Source organism: Procambarus clarkii, chromosome 49 (genome assembly GCF_040958095.1).
Source record: "Procambarus clarkii isolate CNS0578487 chromosome 49, FALCON_Pclarkii_2.0, whole genome shotgun sequence".
Classification (NCBI taxonomy): Eukaryota; Metazoa; Arthropoda; class Malacostraca; order Decapoda; family Cambaridae; genus Procambarus; species Procambarus clarkii.
The window spans coordinates 34753605-34780017 of NC_091198.1; the positions used below are offsets into that span (position 1 = coordinate 34753605).

Here is a 26413-nt window from a genome sequence, read left to right on the forward strand (position 1 = left end):
CTCTTTTTCTTCTGTCTTCTAGTTTTGGCATATTTAATGCCTCTATCCTTTCCTCGTAGCTCTTGCCCTTCAGTTCTGGGAGCCACTTAGTAGCATGTCTTTGCACCTTTTCCAGTTTGTTGATGTGCTTCTTAACACTTTCGCGCTCTCGGCGCTCAAAAAAAAACAATACCCCAGATGCTTTCGGCACTTCGCGCGCCTACGCGGTAAGACCGAAAAGTGTACACTCTTTTGACTGTCCTGACAATAATTGAAGGCGCACGTATTTAAATTTGGTATCACTGTGTTCGCAATGAAATTGTCTATAAGAGCATACCTATAAAATGCCGCCCAAGCATAAGGAGTATCAACACCAAATAAAAAACTATGCAGATCACTCGCCGAGAGCGCCAAACAGCAACAAAATGTTTCCACTCTCTTAATGGTTGCGAAGCCTACAGTTGTCCTACATCGCTGATTTTGGTATCATTGGAATCGCAATAACATTCTCTACACGGACATATGCATATGAATGTTTAATATAGGTAATTGCCCACCCGCAAGAGTGTGTGAAGTGGAGAGTACTGTAGTTAGCCGCGAGCGCACTGGCGAAAACACAGGGGGGAAATCATGCTTGGAAAATTTATACGTTTCCTGACCCTACTTTTCTATGTACGTATTTCTTTTTTATACCAATGTGTTCGCAATAAAATTTTCTATAAGATGAACTGTATAACATTTGTACAAAGCATGTGTAAGAGAAGCGCCAAATATAGAACCACGTCGCTCAGTATGCGTTCGCGGCAGAAACGAACGCATTGTTTTCGTTCGTTTGATGTTTGTCATGTTTATACTTGTTGAAACATTTTATAATTTGTATGACAGTGATCGCAGTAAAATTCCCTACACAGACATATACATAACACATACAAATATTTCCCAACGTGTTGGATATATCAACGGCTAAAGGGAACCCACTGCCACACGCTCGCCACACCCCCAAACATACTTTGTGTATTTTTTTTTTTACTCATAGAAGTTTATGTGATATAATATTCATTCTGGTACCAAAACATTCGCAAATAAATTCCCTACAAAACAAAAGTATCCCCATCCATTTCGGTTAAAAAATGGAATTTATAGAAATATTTTTTCGATGGACGATAAAACTCGGCTCTTATGCGGAATCGTAAGAGAAAACGGCGACGAGTTATCTCTAATCTAAAGCACGAAAGTGTTAAGATATGGGCACCACACAATCGCTGCATATTCTAGCTTTGGCCTAACAAAAGTCGTGAGCAATTTCTTTAGTATTTCGCCATCCATGTATTTAAAAGGAATTCTGAAGTTAGAAAGTATGGCATAGGCTCCTTGCACAACGTTCTTTGTGTGGTCCTCTGGAGATAGTTTTCTATCTAGAACCACCCGTAGATCTCTTTCTTTATCAGAATTCTTTAAGGATTTCTCACATAATTTATAGGTTGTGTGAGGTCTATGTTCTCTTACTCCACATTCCATAACATGGCATTTATTCACATTAAATTCCATTTGCCAAATGGTGCTCCATATACTTATTTTGTCCAGGTCTTCTTGAAGGGCATGACAATCATCTAAGTTTCTTATCCCTCCTATTATTTTAGCATCATCAGCAAACATGTTCATATAATTCTGTATACCAACTGGTAGATCATTTATGTAGACAATGAACATCAGTGGTGCAAGAACTGAACCCTGTGGTACTCCACTAGTGACATTTCTCCAGTCTGATACATTGCCTCTGATTACTGCCCTCATTTTTCTATCAGTCAGAAAATTTTTCATCCATGTTAGAAGCTTACCTGTCATTCTTCCAATATTTTCCAGTTTCCAGAACAACCTCTTATGTGGAACTGTCTAAAGCCTTTTTAAGGTCCAGATAGATGCAGTCAACCCAACCATCTCTTTTTTGTAAAATCTTTGTCTCTATCATAGAAACTGAGTAAATTCAAATACACAGGATCTTCCAGATCGAAAACCATACTGTCTGTCTGATATTATATCATGTCTCTCCAGGTGTTCTATCCCTTTACTTTTTATTATTTTCTCCAATATTTTGACTTTTACACTTGTTAATGATACAGGTCTATAATTGACAGGGTCTTCCCTGCTGCCACTTTTGTAGATTGGAACTATGTTAGCCTGTTTCCACACATCTGCTACGACTCCTGTACACAGAGATGTCTGAAAAATTAGCCGAAGTGGTATGCTGAGCTCAACTGCACATTCTCTCAGAACCCATGGTGAAACTCCATCTGGGCCAACTGCTTTGTTCTTACTTAGCGCCAAGAGCATTTGTTTCACTTCGTCTCTAGACACCTCTATGTGGTCTATGTTGTTCTCTGGAATTCTTACTGTGTCTGGTTCCCCGAAGATCTCATTTTGTACAAACACACTTTGGAACTTTTTGTTTAAAACTTTAATATTTCATCACATAATTTCCTTTTCATTTTCCGTGTATCTGTCCCCCATTTTCAACCTCTGAATATTATCCTTTACCTGCAGCTTGCTTTTAATGGATTTATAGAAAAGGCCTGGATCTGATTTACATTTGTCTGCTATACTGTTCTCAAAGTTCCTCTCTGGCTCTCTCCTTACTGACGTGTAGTTGTTTCTCGCATCTTTGTATTGCTGGTATGTTTGGGGGTTTGGCCTCTTCCTATAATGATTCCATGCCTGTGTCTTTTGATCTCTAGCCCTCTTGCAATTTCTGTTGAACCAATCCTGTTTCCTAGGTTTGTATCTCTGTTTTGGTATGAATGTTTGTGTGCCTTCATCGTATATTTTGCAAAATATGGCATTCATTCAAAGGGAACTTTGTAATTTACTGTAAATAAAACATTTTGATGCACACACATTATAAATATGCATATATATGTGGTTATTGAAGTGCTGCTCATTTTATTATTACAACAAAAGTGAGAACCTAATAAACATAAAGCGAAAAACTGAACAAACTTCTTAACACTTTCGCGCTTTATATTAGAGATAACTCGTCACTGGTTTTTCTTACGATTCCGCATAACTGCCTACTTTTCTCGTCAATCGAAAAAATATTTCTATAAATTCCATTTTTTAACCGAAATGGATGGGGATACTTTTGTTTTGTAGAGAATTTATTTGCGAATTTTTTGGTACCAGAATGAATATTATATCACATAAACTTCTATGAGTAAAAAAAAAAATACACAAAGTATGTTTGGGGGTGTGGCGAGCGTGTGGCAGTGGGTTCCCTTTAGCCGTTGATATATCCAACACGTGGGAAATATTTGTATGTGTTATGTATATGTCTGTGTAGGGAATTTTACTGCGATCACTGTCATACAAATTATAAAATGTTTCAACAAGTATAAACATGACAAACATCAAACGAACGAAAACAATGCGTTCGTTTCAGCCGCGAACGCATACTGAGCGACGTGGTTCTATATTTGGCGCTTCTCTTACACATGCTTTGTACAAATGTTATACAGTTCATCTTATAGAAAATTTTATTGCGAACACATTGGTATAAAAAAGAAATACGTACATAGAAAAGTAGGGTCAGGAAACGTATAACCTTTCCAAGCATGATTTCCCACCTGTGTTTTCGCCAGTGCGCTCGCGGCTAACTACTCTCCACTTCACACACTCTTGCGGGTGGGCAATTACCTATATTAAACATTCATATGCATATGTCCGTATAGAGAATTTTATTGCGATTCCAATGATACCAAAATTAGCGATGTAGGACAACTGTAGGCTTCGCAACCATTAAGAGAGTGGAAACATTTTGTTGCTGTTTGGCGCTCTCGGCGAGTGATCTGCATAGTTTTTTATTTGGTGTTGATACTCCTTATGCTTGGGCGGCATTTTATAGGTATGCTCTTATAGACAATTTCATTGCGAACACAGTGATACCAAATTTAAATACGTGCGCCTTCAATTATTGTCAGGACAGTCAAAAGAGTGTACACTTTTTCGGTCTTACCGCGTAGGCGCGCGAAGTGCCGAAAGCATCTGGGGTATTGTTTTTTTTGAGCGCCGAGAGCGCGAAAGTGTTAATTACACTGACAATAATTTGTAAGAAATTTATTGGTTGCAACTTTCACTGACTGAATTCCCCACTTGCAGGATGCTCACTGTGGGTGTGAGTATAAATCGTGATGCACGTTCACATCTATTTTTTTATCACATTTTTTTATTATTATTTTTCCGATGATCAATTCAATTTCTTTCTTTATTATGCGCCCCATACCCATCCCGTGGGCAATGGTGGAAAGGGTTACAAAGGCACATAATCGGTTCAGAAACTATGATCAGAGAATGAATTTTAACAGTACTAGAAGGGAAAAAATTTGAGGGTTGATGTGCACTGGGGGGATGTTGGCTGTAAATATTAGCTCAGTGCTGAGGTTAATGCATTAGTTGTGACCAAAACTATTCCCTTGCCTAATATATTAACACTTTGGCGTACCCCGCGCGCCACCCCTCAACTGTGCGATTTGGGTCCCAGGGTTTCACGGGAGCGCGCGTAAATTCTGAAAAGTGTATACTCTCTTCAACTTTGTCACCTTAATTCTCGTCCTACGAGATTAAATTTGGTATCATTGTGTTCGCAATAGAATTCTCTACAGCTCTAAATGCATATAAACTTCAAAAGCACGGCTAATTATCCACAGCAAACAGAGAAAGTGCGAACGAGTTACCCAGGAGCGCGCAAACGCGATAAAATGTTTTCACTATTTTCACTCTGGTCACCTCAATTTTTGTCCTAGGTCTTTCATTTTGGTCTCAATGGGTTTGCAATAGAATTCTCTAGAGGAACATTAGCATATAAAAATAAAAACCTGGTCACGCTCCAACCGCCGACGAGTTGAAGACGGGCCACGCGTTAGCCGCGAGTGAGCGCTCAGACGCCTTCCAGCTACACAACCAATTCCCGCCCTTTTCAAGCCTTTCTTTCGCAATTTTCTTCCTGGAAGGGCCTTGTTCATGATCACTATCCATCGTGGAGTAAGCGTAGATAGTTTCTAAAGCCGCAGTAAGAAATATAGCCACGGAAAATAGCCGAAATGTTCACACGTTTGAGATGCGAGGGGAGGCGACATCGGTCACAACAGTGGAGCGAAAACAATGGGCCGACGGAGTGTGCAGAGCCGCCTGCGGGCCACGAGGCGCAACAAAGAAAATGGGAAGAGATCGGCGCGCATTTTAAAACCAGTCCCAAAAAAATCGGATAAAAACCTGATTTTTGGCGATTATTTAAAGTGGATGACGCAATGCTGCGTCATCCCCGGCATTACCGATAGTAAACGGATGACGCAATGCTGCGTCATGCCCGAGTGAAAGTGTTAATTGATCGAACGAGTTGCTTGATAATGCATTAGTTGATTTAACTAACCACTTGCGTATTGCATTAGTTTGATCAAACCAACTACTTGCTTACTGCATTAGTTGAGCAAACCCGAGACTGGTTCCTCAGTTGCTCCTCGCTATTTGGGTTTCCGAGTACAGGTTGGTTCTCTGGCCCGTCTCATGGCTAGGATTTGGGTCCCTATTTTGTATTAGGTCCAGATCTTGCCCTGGTTTGCAGTCGTTCCCATCTTCTTTAGGGGCTTCGCTTGCTGTTTGTGATCCCCCCAATTGCTCATGTGGCATTTGAGGGGCCTTTTTTGGTTGTCCAAGCATCTTAATCTTTAGGTTGCTTGTCTTTTGCTTTTTCTCCTGCTCTGCTGTAGGATATATTTTCAGGAGGAAGCCCCTTGTGTCTTCCTGCAGCTGTCTTTCTGAGATTGCTTTATATTATAAGGTCACATCAGTCATGGATAGTTTTGTTTGGTCTACTGGAAACCAGAGCCAGAAAATGGCCCTCCTGATAGAGGCACAGAGAGCAGTCTACCACCTCACAGAGAAAAATCCTCCAGAAATTCAACACGGCTTTATGAATAGATGGAGGGTTCACAGAAAATGAATTCAAGAAAAACCCCAGGCTTACACCACAACAAATCTTACAGAACAAAACATTCACTCAATCTCGAAACTCAGTATTAATTACCACCACCATATGGCTAGTCTCATGCTCTCAGCTGGCTCCCCAAGTAAATTCTGTTCCTGATGTTGGTGTCTGCACACCAACTTGTTGTGATTCCAGTCACTCAGCTCGCAGGGAAGCCCTCAAAGCTTCAAGCTACGGGTTGCCCATCCTTAGATTTGATTGTCTTGTGGGGGCTATTTGCTTTATTTTATCATTTTCTATTGTAGTGTAACTTCCTGTGCATGTTTTGATTGTGGCTTCTGTGTGCTTGACTCTGCGCATTTCAGGCTGTATGTACTCAGGTTTCTCTTGTGCTAATGCTGCCTTTGTAAGATTTCCCCTTCTCTGGTGTGTTTAGGCGTTTGTCCGTGTGAGGCCGACCCACTGGGGCAGGAGCCTCACCTTGGGCTGTTCACGGGATCTTGATTCCTGTATTGGACCCTTGATTGGAGGGCATTCTTTAGTTGGGTTCGGGCTCACTGGGGGTTCACGCTCTTGCTTACACGGAATGCTGCAGTCCCCCTCCTGTAGCCTGATGGTTAGGCTATGGCTGTGTCCGTTCCCAGCAAGGGGACAGGTTGTCCTTTAGACTGGGAATCCCAATTCCCTCTGGGTGTACGTCATAGTTTTTATGGAGAGGTCCTTTGTGCCCAGTCTCCCTGTTTGTGAGTTGAGGGATGTTCATTGACTTTGTTAACTGACAGTGATCATTTATTCTGCCCCTGCCATGCTGCCTGTTGGGTCTGTAATGTTTATGGCCTAGCATCTCTGCTTTGATGATTCCACCTGTCAGTTGGAGGCTTTTCCAAGCACATGCCATGAACACTTCACACAGGCAAGGTTTGCCTGTTTGCAGTGTTTGCGACATATTGTTCAGCTTGAAGCCCCTTGAAGATGGTCCTACTAGTGTTTAAGGACCCAGAGTTGGAGATGTTGGTGATCTCCACCTAGACTTGGTCTGTACCTTCTCTTCCTTTCCCTGTGGGTATGGTTCTTTCCACTTCTGGTCTTCCAATCCCTGTTTCTGGCTCTGAAGTATCCAAGGAGTTGGACAGAAGTTTAACTTGGGGTGTAGCTCGGCCTTCTCTGGGTCTTTTCTCGGATTGCATCCCATTGTGACTTCACATGGCCGCCTTCCGTCTGGTCCACCTTGTCTGGCAGCCTGCCTTTTGGTAAGTGTTCCTGGTTCTGCGAGTCGTCTCTTGGCTTGTCATGTTTATACCCTGATTCAGGGCGTGGTTCAATTATTTCCTCACTTTCCTTGATTGATGCAGGTTTTGGGTCTTGTCACAGTCACAGCTGTAGTGGGTCCCCATTTTGGCCTACTCTCTTGGGTCACAGAAATAACATGGTTTAATGAGGATCAGTTTGAGCTTCTGTGCTATGGAAAAAATTACCAAAATGAAAGCCACATATAAAACAGTCAGACCACACTATTGAAAGAAAAAGCAATGTAAAAGATTCCAGAGTAATCATGTCAGAAGACAGTACTTTTAAAAAACACCATAAAGTAGCTGTCAGAAGTGCAAGAAAAATGTTAGATAAGAAGAACCTTTCAAACACTAGATGCCATGCTAGTGATACTTTTAAGATGCTAGTTCTCTCTAGAGTGGAATATTGTTGCACACCAACAGTCCCATTCAAAGCTAGAGAAATTGCTGACCTGTAGAGGGTATGACGAACTTTTACTGCTTAAATCCACTCAATAAAACATCGCTTAAAATTTTAAACATCTCTTGCCTGCGCTCTAAGGAATACAGAGATACATAATGATTTTCACCTGAAAAATACAAGGACTGGTTCCAAATGTGCACACAGAAAGAACACAACATGAGATCAGAAGGCATGGCAGGATGTGCACATCTTTGAAGAGCAGAGGTGCAGTAAGTATGCTGAAAGAGAACACGTTCAACATCATAGGGCCAAGGCTTTCCAACACTCCCTCTACTCATTTAATAATGTGTTTCCTGTACTAGCCTAGGTGTGCTAGCAAGGGTAAAGCTCTTGCTCGTTGGTCCCGCCTCTCAACTGTTATCAACTGATGTACAGATTCCAGAGCCTACTGGCTATTATATCTACATTTGAAACTTTGTATAGAGTCAGCCTTCACCACATCATTGCCTAATGCTTTCCATCTGTTAACTACTCTGACACTGAAAAATTCTTTCTAATGTCCCTGTATCTCATTTAGGTACTCAGTTTCCACCTGTGTCCCCTTGTTTGCATACCACCTGTGTAACCTGTGATACACTTAGTAAACAAACTAAGTGAGTAGGTGGAAGATGCCAAAACTGTCAGTAATTTCAAAGCATTATACGACAGAGTACTGGGAAGACCGGAACACCACGAGCATAGTTCTCATCCTGTAACTACATTTAGGTAATTACGTAAGGTATATAACTGCCTGACCTCTCTCTGTTTTTAAAAGAGGACTTGATAAACATCTTCAAAGGATAGCTGACTAGTAGCCTGTGACTCATATGTCAGGCTGCGAGTAGCTGCATCGAACAGCCTGGTTGACCAGACCTACCAACCTGGAGGCCTGGTTAGAGACAGGGCCACTAAGACATTGATTTGCGAATTCATCAAAAGGTAACTGAAAGTTGGGGGTCCTGGAAGTTCATTACCTGGTCAGTGTTCCCGAGCCCCATTGTGCCTGAGTTGCTCTGTGTAAGATTTTCCCTCCTGGTCTCTCCTCTATGGGGACTTGATCTTTGCTCTTTTCTGCAGTAAGTACTGGTTTTTTCCTAAGTGGGTAGCTACAGGGAGCCACTATTTGGCTCCTCCAGGAAAACTAGCATTGAATGTGATGAAATGCCTCTGTCTGCTTGGTCCTCAGTGGCTTCCTGCCTCCCCTCTCCCCCCATCATTCCTTATCAGGGGTGTCAGTTTGTTGGCTTAGCCTCCTGAATGATGAGTGTGTACATGAGCTAGAAGCACCCAGTGGTGCTGCCACTAGGCAGTGGCCAGCTTGGGGAGTTTGACCTAACTGCTTGGTGAATTGTTCGCTTGGCTTTGTTGCTGTTGACTCTTCCCTGTCACAGTATATTCTCAAAATACTCTAACCTTCCTAACAAATGTGACGTAACTTAAGCCTACTCCCCTTTTTTCTTTTTCTTACCCCTCCTCTTAGTCTTACCTTTCCCATTCTTACTTCATCCCATTATTACACTCCCCTTTTTTCTTTTTCTTACCCCTCCTCTTAGTCTTACCTTTCCCATTCTTACTTCATCCCATTATTACACTCATCCCATTCATCCTATTCTTACCCTTTTGCCTTACTCTTACCTTCTTCTCTTACCTACTCCCCACCTTATACCTTACTTCCCCCAAGAATTACTTTCTTCTCTTTCCTGCTTCTCACCTCATTCTCCTTATTTATTGCCTGTGCCTTCCTCTCTTCCCTTACGGGCTATTCATGACCATGCCACCTCTTGGGTGGCTTAATCTTCATCAGTCAATCAATCTCTATTCCTGCACATTTCCTGTGCCAAGTAAGTTCGATGGGCTCACCATAGCCTTTGTTGCTTGGAACTTTTTGTTCCGAGTAGCTGAATCTAAAACATAAAAAATCTGTGTCCCAGTACGGGTTATTCATGCCCATGCCACCTTTTGGGTGGCTCAATCTTCATCAATCTCTCTCCCATCACATACGACTTGATAATGGTCCAGGATGGACCGAAACATCGTTGTTTCTTCATGTTTTGGTGTGTAGTTTGATCATCATATCTTCAGCCACATTATTGCGACTCATTGTCTGCTTGGTGAATTGTTTATAGAATTGTTTTCTGCTTCAATTTTTATTTTCTGTGATCTTTGCAGTTGTCTATTTTGCTTTCATAATTTCCTGGATGTTTCTTTGATGTGGGTGATCTTTAGGTCCCCTGCTCCCTGTACCTCTGAGAGAGAGGGAGGGGTGAGGTTCTTGCTCGGGTCTCTGGTAGTCTATCAACAACTCCTAGGGACTGGCTGATCTATCTCTTATGTGGAGCTATTTCAGTGTGGCTAGCTAGAGAGAGCCACTGAAGCCCAATCAGAAAAAAGTATTTCATTGCATCCAGAGCTGATTTTTCCCATTTACTTTTTAAGCTTAAATTTCTGTATTTCTGAGAGTGCCCTCTTAATAGCTCCCTGAACTATGACACTGACACTGCCAAGCCTTAAGAAATCACCCCAGACCCCGAGACCCACCTAAGCCTACCAGGAGCCAAAACTAGAACAAATCCACAAGGGGCTTGGCGAGGGTTTGAACCTACGTCCGAGAGGATCCCCAGACGCTGCCTTAATTGACTGAGCTACGTAGCTCAGTCAATTAAGGCAGCGTCTGGGATCCTCTCAGACGTAGGTTCGAACCCTCGTCACGGCCCTTGTGGATTTGTTCATTTGATGCATCACGCTTTTGTGATTTCTGTGTGTAATGGGCCAAAACTAGACTTTGGGACTCTGTGAGGTGAAGGAATATTGGTGATTGGAGAACAACCCAATACAGAGAAAACACCCACTGTAAAATATAAGTTCATCAGAACATGCAACTGCTTGAAGGAAACTAGTAACCTTGAAGAAAAGAATGCAAACAATCATTGCCTTCAGATTAACGCCCCCGATGTGATGCAGCCAGGCTCATAATTATCCTGAGGCGCACCTTCAGTTTCACACTTTCACAAAAGTGATTTTGGCTATGCTTGGGATGTTTCACCCATGCATGGCTATTGCTTTGTTTTTGGTCCCCTTCCTGCCCCATGTTTTGTACCACCTATCTTGCATGTGCCTTGCATTATTTACCATTTTCACCAGTTATGTATCAGGGTTGCCCTCCCTGGTAGATGGCTTACATCTCCTTTGTCGCACCGGTGTTATCTACTCTGCAGGATTTTTTGAAGCAAGTGAAGTCCACACTGCACAGAATTGGAAATCCACCCAGATGCCTCTCTGAGTAGAAGACTAGGCACATGAATGGACTTTATGGCAGGCATGTCAAACTGAGGGTCCCCCAAGGGCCTTAGGGGTCACATTTGTGTTGTCGTGAGGCCACACACCACAACTAATTGAAGTCATTTAATAAAAGTTATTGCAGAATATTTTTATTACTTAATTTTTTGCTATGTTTGTGCGGTTTCAACTGTGATTAGAAATGACTTTTAAGTGTTGAATCAGTCAGCCTTGTTGTCTGAGTAGTTTTTGTTGATATCATGAAGAAAAAATAACTTCATTCACATTGGTAGAACTGAACATTGCCATAATCCTCGTGGCAAACTTTCTGAAGTTTTTAAACCTTTTGGAAAGGTATGAATAGAAATCAGGTATTCCCACTTCAAGATACAGTACTTTGCTCTGAGTGTAGAGTCGGACTGCATTTCTAATAGTTCTATCTGCAGGCTTTCTTCTGCTTTGGCAACATCAAAGGTGAATGGTGCTGAGAATAATACAAAGTGGTGTTCAAAAGATGAGAAATCACAAAATCTTTCCTGAATTTCCTTTGACAACAATTCTAGGGGACTGTCATACTTAGCAAAGCTAAGTACAGACTCGGTATTGGCAGTGTTTTTCAGCTCTTTGCACTTAGGAAAATGAACTAAATTTTCATTTGACAATTGGGACTTCCATAAGCTTAGTTTTGTAATGAAGCACTTGATGTCATCATACAACTGAGCGATGAGTTTGTTTTTACCTTGTAATTTCAAATTAAGATCAGTTAATTGTGCAGTAATGTCCACAGCAGAAGCCAAATCCTGGAGCCAACTTTCATCCTTTATTTCCTCTTTGTTTTGATCTTTCATCTTCAAAAACATAATTATTTCTTGTCTCAACAAGTAAAATCTTTTCAGCACATTGTGACATGACAACCAGTGGACGTCTGTGTAGAATGGAACATTGATAAACTGATACTCCATATCTTCCAAGTGGTAGAATTGGTGGGGTTGAGAGCACGGCCTCTCATATTGTTTGCTCTCGTTGTCTCTCCTTCACTAAGCACATGATCCAATTTTTAAATCTTTGAACACAAATTTTGCTGACAAATAATTCACTGAAAATGTGCAAATGCTGAATCTGGATGCGAGTTTTCTATTTTTGTTAGTAACTTGCAGCAACACCATTATGTCTGCCTTACTCAAATCTAAACCATAGTAATGCAGAACCTGCTCGACTTTCTCAAAGGTGTCCTGGCTTGTTGTAGTGTCATGCATGGGGAGCAGATCAAGCAGTCCTTTGTAAATATTAACCCTTTAAGGGCGCAATACGTATATTTAGCTGGGGTGAGTAACTATTGTGGGATGGCGCACCACACCACGTATGGTTGGTAATACCGTGTAAGATTTAAAGGTTTATGCGGGCTACACAGGGTTCACATCAACTTCCTCAGGGCTCTAATAAATAGATGCCATTTAAAAAAAATCATGGGTAACATTCCTGGGTGTGAGAGCCTCTGTACTGAGTGAGCCACTAAGACTGGTGCACGCAGCATGAGCTAACAGCACTGTTGTTTAGCTTGTGACCACAGCATCGCCTAAAAATATCAAAATAAATATGTAACTGCTATTATTTAGCGATGACAGTGTTACAGATGACCCCTGACTATGATAAAAATGACCAGGATTGTAATAATCGCGGGATTGTTGTGATAATTACTGCTGGGTGGGATGAATAATGCTGAGGGAGGCAGGGAGATAGCATTGTTTACTGACTGTGTGGACCAACTGTTATTGTCTGCATTCACCTTACCAGCTCAGTGGTTCTCTATGGTGAACAAAAATGTAGATACTTATATATAATGTGTGTATTAGTGTAATAACAGCAAATGGATTATCTTTGCAGGAGCCATTTGGGTGATGGAAGGTGACATTGTCTGCATGACTTGTCTAGCTGTGTAGAGGGTGGCCACTATGCTCTTTAGGCACTCTACAAGCTTAGGTGTACAGTTACGGTGCATACAACATGTAGATACTTATATATAATGTGTATGTATATAGTGTAATAACACCCCAAACAGTATTGTTGGGGGAGAAATTTAGAGAGCCTGACCTTGAATGAGTGAGGGAGGCAGCCACCAGCTGACTGTGTGTGTGTGGACGTTTCTTAGTGCCTGAACTAACTATAACAGCTTAGTTGTACAGTTGTGATGAACAAAACATGTAGATACTTACATATAATGTGTGTATATAGTATAATAACAGCAAAACTATGTGTTTATTGTTTTATGAACGTAATAATTGAATCACTAATATGAATACCCTGTACCATACTTTTGAGTATAGCGATGATTCGCACATTTTATTATATAAATCTATCACACTATTGAATAATATTACTGCAAAAAACTAAGAAAAATCAATCGGAGACATACCTTACCTTGAGGTTACCTTGGAGTGCTTCCGGGGCTTAGCGTCCCTGCGGCCCGGTCGTCGACCAGGCCTCCTGGTTGCCGGACTGATCAACCAGGCTGTTGGACGCGGCTGTTCGCAGCCTGACGTATGAGTCACAGCCTGGTTGATCAGGTATCCTTTGGAGGTGCTTATCCAGTTCTCTCTTGAACACTGTGAGGGGTCGACATTGAAATAATTAGGTAATATCATCTTTGTGGTAACTCCCACCTGTCAGCTTAGGTGACGACGACAGCCTCTGACGACCGTTGTCAACGCCCTACATTTTGCCACTTCCTCAGCCTATTGCGCCAAAAATATGTCACCTACGATTTTTTCTGGGGGTAGCCCCTACGGCTCCCCTGGAGCTATCCATGGCTGATATGGATACCCTAACTATTTTGCATCAGTCGATGTGGGTGGAGTTCTAGGCCTACCGGGGACCACGAGCCAGAACCTGGCCCGCTCAGAGAGGCACGGGAAGCAATGGCCCTTGGTGTTTTTCACGGCTGCCCCGGGGTTTTTCTTGATTCTGGGGCTTTGAAGGAACAGCTCAGCCCCGGGGCCTGCAGGGTGGGTTCTCGGGGCTGGGGTGGGGCTAACGTGAGAGGCCTTAGGCCCCGTTGGTCCCCGCCGGGGTATTTCTACCCCTCTGGGTGGGGCTTGCGGTTTTGTGGTGTGGGGTTTTTTCTGTTCCCCCTCTCCGCACGTGCTTTGTGGGTGTCGGCCCCTCCCTGGGCTCGGTTTCCTTGTCCATTGTACCCGTTGTTTCCGTCCTGTCAGTGGGTGCTTTTCTACGGTCTTCGCCCCTTTTTTCCGGGATGGGCCTTCTCAGTCATGTCCCCCTCTTCTTGGGGTTTCTGCATGCTTTTTGGTCTCGGGTGCGACTGGGTTTTTGTGCCTTCGTCCTTTGTGTTTGCTTCTTTTTGTTCTCGAAGGTTTGGGCCGGTTTTGCGCCTTCCTGTTTTCTGGTACGTCTGTCGTCATTCGGTTGAGCTTCCCTCCGGTCCTGTCTAGGGCTTGTGGGTCCTCTTCCCGGCAGCTTCTGGGTGTTTGGCCTTCTTGTTCTTTTGTGCATATCTCTTCTCTTCGCGCTGTCTCTGCGCTACTCGTTTTCCTGGGGGCGATTTTGCTCCTCTTAATGAGTCTTTTCGCTCCTGCCCTTCTGCGGGGTGTTGGTGCGGGGCAGCTCCTTATGCGGGTTCCTTCCCTGTCGGCTGAACTTGTGGCGGTGGAACAAAACAAACACTTGTGGCATTTTGCACACTTGTGGCATTTTGGTTTTGGTCCTGCGTTTTCTTTTCCCTCCTGGGGCTGTCATAGGATTGGCTTGCAGAGAATGTAGAAGCGCTTGGGGCCGTTCCTGGGTCTGGCACCTTGGTTTCTGCTGCTAGCTTTCGGTATCGATGTTCCTTCTGTGCCGTTTCGCAGGCTGTCTCGTGCGTTGTTCACCCCCGGCCTGCTTATGCACTGCCTGTGCCGTCCTGGTCTTTGGACAGGGTGCTCTCATGTTTTTCTTCTCCTTGGTGGTTGTGGCTCCTTGGGGTCAGGTTTGCTTTGCCTCGGCTCTCTCTCTCTCTCTCTCTCTCTCTCTCTTTTTTTTTTTTTTTTTTTTTTTTTTTTTTTTTTTTTAAGTTGGCATTGGCCTCTGAGGGTCGTGTGGCAGAGCTTCATGCTCTTCTCAGGCGCAGTGGTGTTTGGCTCTTATGGTCTTGGTCATAGGTTTCTTCGTCTGCGGCCGTTCTCCTTTTTTCTGGCGAATGTTGTGCCTGCTGCTTTCCGGAGGAGTCTTTGGGTTATTGTCTCGAATTCTTGTTGAGGAGTGGTTCACCGACCGCCTCCCGGGTATGTCCCCTTGTTTTCTTAGGTAGTCTTTGGTGAAGTAGCTCCGTGGAGCCGTAGGGGCTTCCCCCAGAAAACCAGCGTTGAATGTAATGAAACGCCATTTTCTGGGCGAGTCCCGGAGGCTCCCCGGCACCCTCCCGCCCTCTGGTCGGTGTTTTTTTCGCGGTTTTGATATCCAGCCTCAGAACTGGGGGGGGGGGAGGGGATCGCCGGCGCGGGGGACTGGGGCTCCCCCTTCCCCCTCCCGGGGAGGGGGGAGCTGCGCAGACATGCGGCGCGGCTCGTGTGACGTCATGCTTGTTAGTTCGTTTTCCTGGGGGAGTTCTGTCCACTCGTTTTCGATTTTTGTTGTTAACCAGAATAGGGGTTTGTTTTGTGGCGCTTATCTTTCTGGGTGCCTGTCCCGGTCGATGGCAGATATAGAATGCTCCAAATCACATGTGCATTTCTATGGGCCATTGCTCCTCGTGCCTCTCTGAGGAGGCCAGGTTCTGGCTCGTGGTCCCCGGTAGGCCTAGAACTCCACCCACATCGACTGATGCAAAATAGTTAGGGTATCCATATCAGCCATGGATAGCTCCGGGAAGCCTCCAGGATTCACCCAGAAAATGGCGTTTCATTCCATTCAACACTGGTTTTTTCTTATTTTCCCCGTGCTCAGGGAACACAAATTAGCATTTTTAGAAGACGAAAAAAATTGTAGAATTTTTTTTTTCTCGCGCACGGGTGTAAATCTTTTCAGGACCCCTTAGCAGCTTAAGGGTTTGACGTTAGGTCCTCAGACATCATTATTCCCAAATCCTTTACATGCTGCTTTCCTACTGTGGGCAGACTTGATTGTGTTTTGTACCCTGTATTATGTTTAAGGTCCTCATTTTTACCGTACCTGAGTACCTGGGGCCAGATTCACGAAAGCACTTACGCAAGCACTTACGAATCTTAACATCTTTCCTCAATCTTTGGCGGCTTTGTTTACTATTATTAAACAGTTAATGAGCTCCGAAGCACCAGGAGGCTGTTTATAACAATAATAACAGTTGATTGGCAAGTTTTCATGCTTGTAAACTGTTCAATAAATGTAACCAAAGCCGTAAAAGATTGAGGAGAGATGTACACGTTCGTAACTGCTTGTGTAAGTGCTTTCGTGAATCTGCCCCCTGGAATTTATCACTGTTAAACATTGTTATTTTCTGTTACCCAGTCAAAAACTTGATTAATATCTGCCTGAAGTTTTTCAATGTCTTCAGCAGAGGTAATTTTCATGCTTATTTTTTTGCCATCTACAAAGAATGATATGAAGCTGTGACTTGTATTTTTGTCTATATCTGATATGAGAATAAGGAAAAGCAGTGGTGCAAGGACTGTACCCTGAAGTGCAGAGCTTTTTACTGCCCCGGGGCTCGATTTTATATGGTTGACTGTTACTTTGTTCTGTTCATCAGAAAGCTGAGTATCCAGCATCCTACTTTACCAGTTATTCATATTGACATCATTTTGTGTGCTATCACATTCACATTGACCTCATTTTGTGTGCTATCACTCTGTGGTCACATTTACCGAATGCCTTTGCGAAGTCCGTGTATACCACATCTGCATTCTGTTTTTCTTCTAGTGCCTCAGTGACTTTGTTGTAGTGGTCAATTAGATGAGAGGCACGATCTTCCCGCTCTAAACTCATGTTGGCTTGGGTTGTGAAGGTCATTGGTCTCCATGAATATGGTGACCTGACTCCTGATCACTCAAATACTTTTATTATGTGGGATGTTAGTGCAACTGGTCTATAATTCTTTGCCGGTGCTTTGCTCCCTCCATTGTGTAGAGGTGGCATTGTCTGCTGATTTAAGCACATCTGGCATCTCCTCTGTGTCCAAGCTCTTTCTCCACATTATACTGAGTGCCTGTGCTACTGGCACCTTACATTTCTTTATAAATATTGAATTCCATGAATCTAGACCCAGAGCTGAGTGCATGGGCATGTTTTCAATTACTCTTTCAAAATCTGCCACGCTCGTGTTGATATCAGTTATATTTACAGGGGTTTGGATATCACCATAAAGAAGTTGTCAGACTTTTTTACTTTCATGCTGTTTATCGGTGTGCTAAAAATGTCCTCACACTACTTTTTTAGGATTTCACAACTTTCTTTACCTCAGTGTATGAACCTTCACTTATACAGATAGGTTCAGTACTGGTTGTGGTTTTGCTTTTGATCTTGTATGCTTGAAGAAATAGTGTTTTTCTTTGGTTTTTTAATTACTTTTTGTTCTAGTTGTCTTTCTTTAATGCGATTTGAGAGTTTCAGTTTCTGCTCGATTTTTCAATCTCCCTCTTTAAATTATTCCTTCTTTGTAGGGAAAGTTGTGTCTGCTTAAGCATTTCCGTTATTTTTTCCTTCTTTTATAGTGTCGTCAGTGTTTCTTTCTACGTTGGTCCTCTTTCTGACTTTCCTCAAAGAAGCATGTTTCAGACAGACTTGATATGCTTCCAAAGTCAGTTTTTCTTCTCCTTCTGTAGGATTTTTATTACTTAGAATAGTTTCCAGTGGAATATTTGGTAAGTTTCCTGTTTATTTTCTCCCATTCTATTTTTTTTTATTATTAAAAATGAATTTACTGAATAACCCCTCTTGCTTGATCATTGTTTTAGGTTTATTCTGAGTATTAATGGTAGTTTGCTTTGAGCTTGAGTTTCAATGAGCTTGTGATCTGAGTATGTGGTATCTGAGATCATAATGTCCCTGGTTATGTCTTCATTGTTTGTGAAGCTTGTGTACAGCAAGATAATTGTTGCACTTGAGTCTGTCAAGAACTGCATGAGGCATTGTTGCTGGCACCCTATGCATCACAACCCTGCCATCCACTCCATATTTCACCAGTAGTTGCGACACTAGAACAGCACTGAATGTATGGATTGGTGGTCTCTTGCCAGATTTCACGAGATGTGTGTTGAAAGAGTTCAGCACTGTAACGTCAACAAGGTGGTAAAACAATTCCTTGGTCTGCTTTACAGATTTTCTCACTCACTCAACTGCATCAACCATCATGTCACATTTACTGTATCTATTAAACACAAATTTACATTGTAGTCTATAACACAATCAGGTTTATACAAATTCACCTTTGTTGCAAAGTTCACTTTGCTACTGTCTAACATTGCACCAGTGTGGATAGTTGTCAACATATTCACCACTCGTCTGTCCTTCCAGCGCACAGTTACCATTTTATCACACTTTCTCATCTGGCATTCATCCACTGCAATACCAATGCCAAACACTGGCATTTCCCTCTTGTGTGTCTTGATAGTGCTGCATATGCTGGTGTTATGGTCAGGTTATCTTGAGATGATTTTGGGGCTTTAGTGTGACCGCGTCCCAGTCCTCGACTAGGCCTCCACCCCCAGGAAGCAGCCCGTGACAGCTGACTAACTCCCAGGTACCTGTTTAGTGGTAGGTAATAGGGGCATCTGGGTGAAAGAAACTCTGCCCGTCGTTTCTCGCTGGGATCGAACCCGGGACCACAGGATCACGCGTCCAGTGTTTTGTCCGCTCAGCCACCAGCTCCCAGTCAAGGAGGAATCTGGTCAGCAAGGGGCTGGTATAGTAGTTGTCTGTGTACAGAATATCCTCCTTGTTCAGTAATGGTTCCATGAGTGTTTTCTAGACACTGCCAGAAAGCCATTGTGGATCTTGACCTGGTATGTCAGTGTCCGTACCAGAATACAATATCATGGCAATACCAGTTTCACAGTCACATAACCTGAAGAACTCTAGTATACACCTGTGTCGCTTTGATGGTATGTACTAGTACTGTTTGAACACAAGTCGTCCCTTGGAAGAGAACTAGCGATTCATCAGCACGTCATTCTGTCCTGGTAAAAAATAGTCACTGAACTTTCCTCTCAATTCACTGAATATTTTCCACACTTTCCACAGTCTGTTGTGTCTGTTTTCATTATCATTGTTCTCAAAGGTCAGGCACCTGAGAAGCAGCAGGAACCTATTGCATGATATGTACCTGTTGAACAAGGGGGTTTGCACAATACTGTCTTTGTTCCATTAATCCTGGATCATTTGTTTTTCTACATGCCTCATCATCATGCACAGTGCTAAAAACACCTTTCCTCAACAGTCATGTCTTTCCAACGTGTCACTCGAGAGGCAGGTAAAATTCTAAAGGCAAAGAGTTGCAGAGCATATCGGTTCGTCGGCATTGAGATGCTCCATGAATGGCTGATCTAAATATGCCATAAAATAATAAATTTCAGTGATATCTTCACCACTATAGGGCAGTGTCAATGTCAAACCAACATTGGTATTATCAAATGCTGAAATTTGTTGGAAAAAATTGTCAAAATCCTCGCACACAAGTACACCCCGTGTTTCTTGTCTTGGCGCCAACATCACAGCCTACACTAGCATGAGCACCACCAGCATGGGCGCCAACAACACGGCTCCGTCGTTTTGTGCTAGAGCTGCATATGGCAGGAGACGAGGCTCTTCTGTGTAGTATAGGCCTACCACAAACACCTGATGTTGAGGGCCTACTGTCGGTCATCTGTCCTCAGGCCACATGACATGCTGGTGCTTGCCTCAGCGTGTTGCTGGGGCAGCAAAACCTTCCCTAGTAACACCTTAGCTGCTTTCACTCGGTTCATCAATGCTGCTTGAATTTGAACCAATGTCAATGAACCCAGAAAACGACTCGCTTGAAAACAAAACGATCACATAGTACACACACATCAGATGGTGATGGTAAATCCACTGGTGTTGACCTTAGGGGGCACGACAGGGAAGCGAAATGCGTGTACTGTTCACACACTCCACATCGTCCACCTTATTGTCAGTATTACTAGTGTCAGACAATTTTTTTTCAAAATGCCGGACACTCACTGGAGTCAGGCCTCCATCTCGTACCCAAGTGACCATGTGCCAGTTTTGAATCCTATGATATACCCACAATCGCCATATTGCACTCTACGCACCCTCCATCCAGCACCTTAAGCGCACCCTACGTAGTGCAGTGGTTAATTAATTAGAGTAGTAGACCAGGGATGTATAATTCAGTCACCTTTATGCAATCTGCATTTACCTTATTTGGACATCAAATGTGATGGAAATGTTTGTGGTGTAAAATTCAGAAATTTGTATACAGGTAATGTAAGAGCACGTTGGGTTATTTATGCAAGTTACGTAATCAACCTCATTAGTTGTATTGCTAAATCATTTTCCAACAGAGGTACAGAATATTAGGAAGCAGATTATCATATACCGTATTTAATTGCTTGCACAACAAGATTATATATTAAATGATGAGTAGTTAATCATAGCTTCACACATGTAAAACAAAGGCAGAATTTGTGCATATAAAAAATTCTGGTGACTGACTTTGAGGAATACATTGGTGGTGCATCTGCCCTCATCAGGAAGTGTGCGTATTACACAGCTGTGGAAAGACATGATACAAACACATTGACAGGATTAGTCCTGAAACAATGGACATGGGTTCATATCCTTTTGATTTTTCATCCTTAGGCCTGAAATATGTTAGTGTATTTTTATTTAAATTTGTTCAAGTATGTTTATTGTACTGTACCACCCTAATTATAAACATTTTTGTGTGTTTAGGTGGGGCCCGATATGCCATGCCTTGATGGAGACGGCCCAGATGACCGAGCTGAGGTAATTGAAAAGTCTGGAGTTTTACTGATTACAGTTTCTCAGGAAACGTCCTTTTTGTTGATTGTAGACAGATGCACTGCATAATTGATTGATATAGAAGTTTTTGTAGGGTTATTGTATTCCAGTCATTGAGTGCCTTCCATTTAGAGGTAAACTTTACAAGATAATGAGTTCAATTAATGTTTATGAACAATAATATCCAAGGTTGCTTCCCGAACCAGCATCCAAATTCCAGCTATGACACTGCAAAGATTCCAGGCTTCTGTTGTCATTATGCATTATGCATTCTGTTGCATTCATTGCATTATGACAAGAAATGTTTAAAATAGTCTTGCCATGTAATTGACCTTTAAAGTGCAGCTTTGGATATTCACGCTTGTCCGCCCATGCTCGAAAAACAACAAATTAAAAAAAAAGATAATAATTTGTTATAGAATGATTAATTTGAACACAAACCATAAGGAAAAGTTGAAATAACATAAATATCTACTGTACTTGTGTAGTAGTTAGGTGAGGTGGAGGAGGTTGGTGGGTGGTGTGCTCATGTAGACGGTTGGAACAAGTTAAGTGAGAAGGTGGTGGAGGCCAAGACCGTCAGTAGTTTCAAAGCGTTATACGACAGAGTGCTGGGAAGACGGGACACCACGAGCGTAGCTCTCATCCTGTAACTACACTTAGGTAATTACACTTAGGTAATTACACACACACACACACCTGGGTAGAACACCTGGAGAGAAATGATATAATATCAGACAGACAGTATGGTTTTCGATCAGGAAGATCCTGTGTATCGAATTTACTCAGTTTCTATGATCGGGCCACAGAGATATTACAGGAAAGAGATGGCTGGGTTGACTGCATCTATCTGGACCTAAAAAAGGCTTTCGACAGAGTTCCACATAAGAGGTTGTTCTGGAAACTGGAAAATATTGGAGGGGTGACAGGTAAGCTTCTATCATGGATGAAAAATTTTCTGACTGATAGAAAAATGAGGGCAGTAATCAGAGGCAATGTATCGGAATGGAGAAATGTCACAAGTGGAGTACCACAGGGTTCAGTTCTTGCACCAGTGATGTTTATTGTGTACATAAATGATCTACCAGTTGGTATACAGAATTATATGAACATGTTTGCTGATGATGCTAAGATAATAGGAAGGATAAGAAATTTAGATGATTGTCATGCCCTTCAAGAAGACCTGGACAAAATAAGTATATGGAGCACCACTTGGCAAATGGAATTTAATGTTAATAAATGTCATGTTATGGAATGTGGAATAGGAGAACATAGACCCCACACAACCTATATATTATGTGAGAAATCTTTAAAGAATTCTGATAAAGAAAGAGATCTAGGAGTGGTTCTAGATAGAAAACTATCACCTGAGGACCACATTAAGAATATTGTGCAAGGAGCCTATGCAATGCTTTCTAACTTCAGAATTGCATTTAAATACATGGATGGCGATATACTAAAGAAGTTGTTCATGACTTTTGTTAGGCCAAAGCTAGAATATGCAGCTGTTGTGTGGTGCCCATATCTTAAGAAGCACATCAACAAACTGGAAAAGGTGCAAAGACATGCTACTAAGTGGCTCCCAGAACTGAAGGGCAAGAGCTACGAGGAGAGGTTAGAAGCATTAAATATGCCAAAACTAGAAGACAGAAGAAAAAGAGGTGATATGATCACTACGTACAAAATAGTAACAGGAATTGATAAAATCGACAGGGAAGACTTCCTGAGACCTGGAACTTCAAGAACAAGAGGCCATAGATTTAAACTAGCTAAACACAGATGCCGAAGAAATATAAGAAAATTCACCTTCGCAAATAGAGTGGTAGACGGTTGGAACAAGTTAAGTGAGAAGGTGGTGGAGGCCAAGACCGTCAGTAGTTTCAAAGCGTTATATGACAAAGAGTGCTGGGAAGACGGGACACCACGAGCGTAGCTCTCATCCTGTAACTACACTTAGGTAATTACACTTAGGTAATTACACACACAGTTCATTCAAAAGGTGACACCCCTAGGGTCAACACTTGCAGCAGAGGAGCTCCAGCATATTTCAACAATCCTAAGTATTGTAGTACAGGTTGATGGTAGTGAGTGGTGTCCCAGAGAACATAAAGGTATAGTGCTCTTGAAAAATAGGTGAGATAACAGGAAAGTGCTAAGGGAAGTGAAAAATCGGATGAGAAAAAGTTGCCCTAGTGTTTACAGTGCAGAGAAGAACATTCAAGATGGCCACTGGCAAGGGGAAAAACAAAACAGAGCTTGATTTTGAGGGATTCAATGAAGAAAGCATTGATATTAGCAGTCTACATAACAAGTTGGTAAATTTAGATACTATAGTGAACTCTCATGTAGAAATAATTAGTAAATTGAAAGAAAGTAATGACCATTTGAATAGCAAAGTTTTATGTCTTGAGGGTTTAGTGAAAGACTTGCGCAAGGATAAGAATCAATTGGAAACAAATTGCAAAGCCATGGAAGAAGAAAATAAACTCTTAAAAATAGCTTTGGAAGAAGTTAAAGTAAATTTAAACATAAATGACTACAATAGGTTAGGCAAGGAAATTCAACAGGAGAAACAGCTTTTGTCAGCACAGATGGAGGAAGTTACACAGGGAATAGAACAGTGCAAGAAAGATATGCAACTCACTTATGCACAAGTGGCCAAGGAGAAGGAAAAAATAGAAGAAGCAGTAAAGGAAGTCAAACACTGCAGCAACCAAGATAAAACAAACATTAGGCTAGAAGTGAGGAAAGAATTGGCATCTAACCCGAAGTTGGTGCAAAACACAGTTGATCGGAGTAAGTCCCTGATCATTTTTGGCTGCAAAGAAAAGGCGATAACATCTAGGTCAGAAAGAGCTGTAGAAGAAGCTAAAGTAGTAGATAAAATTGTTGGCCTCGTGGAAGGTCTTACAAACAGAGAGAATGTGTGCGACTACAGGAGAATAGGCAGGTACGTAAAAGGGAAAGATCGACCTTTGAGGATCACCCTAAACGGTGCCAAACAGATGGAAGAAGTACTAAGGAATGCTAGAAAATTGCAAAGGGATGAGGATGGGAAAGGGTGGTCGTTAAGACGAGATCTTTCAAAAGAAGATAGAGAGAAGCTGAAACTGAACCTCGCCGAGGCAAAACATTTAAATGAGAGCAGGAATGAAGAAGAAATAAATTCTTTTTTCTACAAAGTGATAGGGGTAGGCAAACCAGTAAAGTGGTACATAAAGGCAAACCAACAAAATCAATAGAGAGAGGGGGAGTGAAGAATAAGGAGAGGGGGAACAAGTTCCTGAAGATTGCATACACCAACATAGATGGAGTGAGATCGAAGATACTGGAGTTAAGTGATGTAATACAGCTGCAGACACCAGACATTGTTGCACTCACGGAGACAAAACTTGAAGATGTAATTTTAAATGAGGTCATATTCCCAAGGGGCTACTCAATTTGGAGACGGGACAGAAAAATTAGGAAAGGCGGTGGCGTTGCTGTGCTGGTAAAAGAACACCTAAAGGTGAAGGAAATAATGACTGCCAATCCACAAGAAGTTGACATAATAGCACTAGAGATCTGCTATGAGGATGATAAACTAATGATGATAAATGCATATAGTCCACCGCCAAGCAGCACATGGTCAAAGGAGGAGCTAGATAGTAAACGTGAAGGTCTTATAACAATAATGAGAGAGATTATAGCGAGAGCGGATAACGATAGATCACGACTGTTGATAGTCGGTGACTTCAACTTGAAATCCATAGACTGGGAAGCATATGAAGCTAAAACAGAAGATTTTTGGACCTGTAAATTTGTAGACCTCATCCTGGAAACATTCTTGTATCAACATGTTAAACAAGCTACGAGGATGAGGGAAGGGGACGTTCCCTCCATGCTAGATTTGATATTTACCAGGAAGGAGGAAGAGATATTTGACATTCAGTACCTTCCTCCCTTGGGTAAAAGTGACCATGTCTTTTTGGGAATAAAGTATGCAATGTGTTATAAGCTGGAAGAAAATAAGGAGGTTGAAGCAGTTGAAAAACCAGACTTCAGGAGAGGACATTATGGTGACCTTAGAAATTTTTTTAGTGAGTATAATTGGACAGACTTGATGCTAGGCAAGGAAGTGAATGAGATGTATGGCAAGTTTTGTGAAATATATGATAAAGGCACAAAAAAATTTATACCAAAACAGAGATGCAGAACTAGGAAACAGGATTGGTTCAATAGAAATTGCGAGAGGGCTAGAGACCGAAAGACACAAAAATGGAATCAATACAGGAAGAGGCCGAACCCCCAAACATACCAGCGATACAAAGATGCGAGAAACAACTACACGGCAGTGAGGAGAGAGGCAGAAAGAAATTTTGAAAAAGGGATTGCGGACAAATGTAAAACAGAACCAGGTCTATTCTATAAATTCATAAACAACAAATTGCAGGTAAAGGATAATATTCAGAGGTTGAAAATGGGAAATAGATTCACGGAAGATGAAAAGGAAATGTGTGAAACACTGAACGTAAAGTTCCAAAGTGTGTTTGTACAAAATGAAATCTTTAGGGAACCAGATACAATAAGAATTCCAGAGAACAACATAGAACACATAGAGGTGTCTAGAGACGAAGTGGAAAAAATGCTCAAGGAGCTCGGTAAGAACAAAGCAGCTGGCCCAGATGGCGTTTCACCATGGGTTCTGAGAGAATGTGCATCTGAGCTCAGCATTCCACTTCACCTGATCTTTCAGGCATCCCTGTGTACAGGAATCGTAGCAGACGTGTGGAAACAGGCTAACATAGTTCCAATCTACAAAAGTGGCAGCAGGAAAGGCCCCCTCAATTATAGACCTGTATCATTGACAAGTGTAATAGTGAAAGTATTGGAAAAGCTAATCAAAACTAAATGGGCAGAACACCTGGAGAGAAATGATATAATATCAGACAGACAGTATGGTTTTCGATCTGGAAGATCCTGTGTATCGAATTTACTCAGTTTCTACGATCGGGCCACAGAGATATTACAGGAAAGAGATGGCTGGGTTGACTGCATCTATCTGGACCTAAAAAAGGCTTTTGACAGAGTTCCACATAAGAGATTGTTCTGGAAACTGGAAAATATTGGTGGGGTGACAGGTAAGCTTCTATCATGGATGAAAAATTTTCTGACTGATAGAAAAATGAGGGCAGTAATCAGAGGCAATGTATCGGAATGGAGAAATGTCACAAGTGGAGTACCACAGGGTTCAGTTCTTGCACCAGTGATGTTTATTGTGTACATAAATGATCTACCAGTTGGTATACAGAATTATATGAACATGTTTGCTGATGATGCTAAGATAATAGGAAGGATAAAAAATTTAGATGATTGTCATGCCCTTCAAGAAGACCTGGACAAAATAAGTATATGGAGCACCACCTGGCAAATGGAATTTAATGTTAATAAATGTCATGTTATGGAATGTGGAATAGGAGAACATAGACCCCATACAACCTATATATT

General features: G+C 42.1%; 1 protein-coding gene across 1 annotated transcript in view; it reads left to right on the forward strand.

Moving 5' to 3' along the window:
* LOC123763247 (protein tramtrack, alpha isoform) overlaps positions 1-26413 on the forward strand; it is a 242845-nt gene that overhangs the window by 143080 nt on the left and 73352 nt on the right. Inside the window, 1 exon segment of the mRNA XM_069303178.1 lies at positions 20858-20911. Within this exon segment, the coding sequence (XP_069159279.1) occupies positions 20858-20911 (54 nt within the window).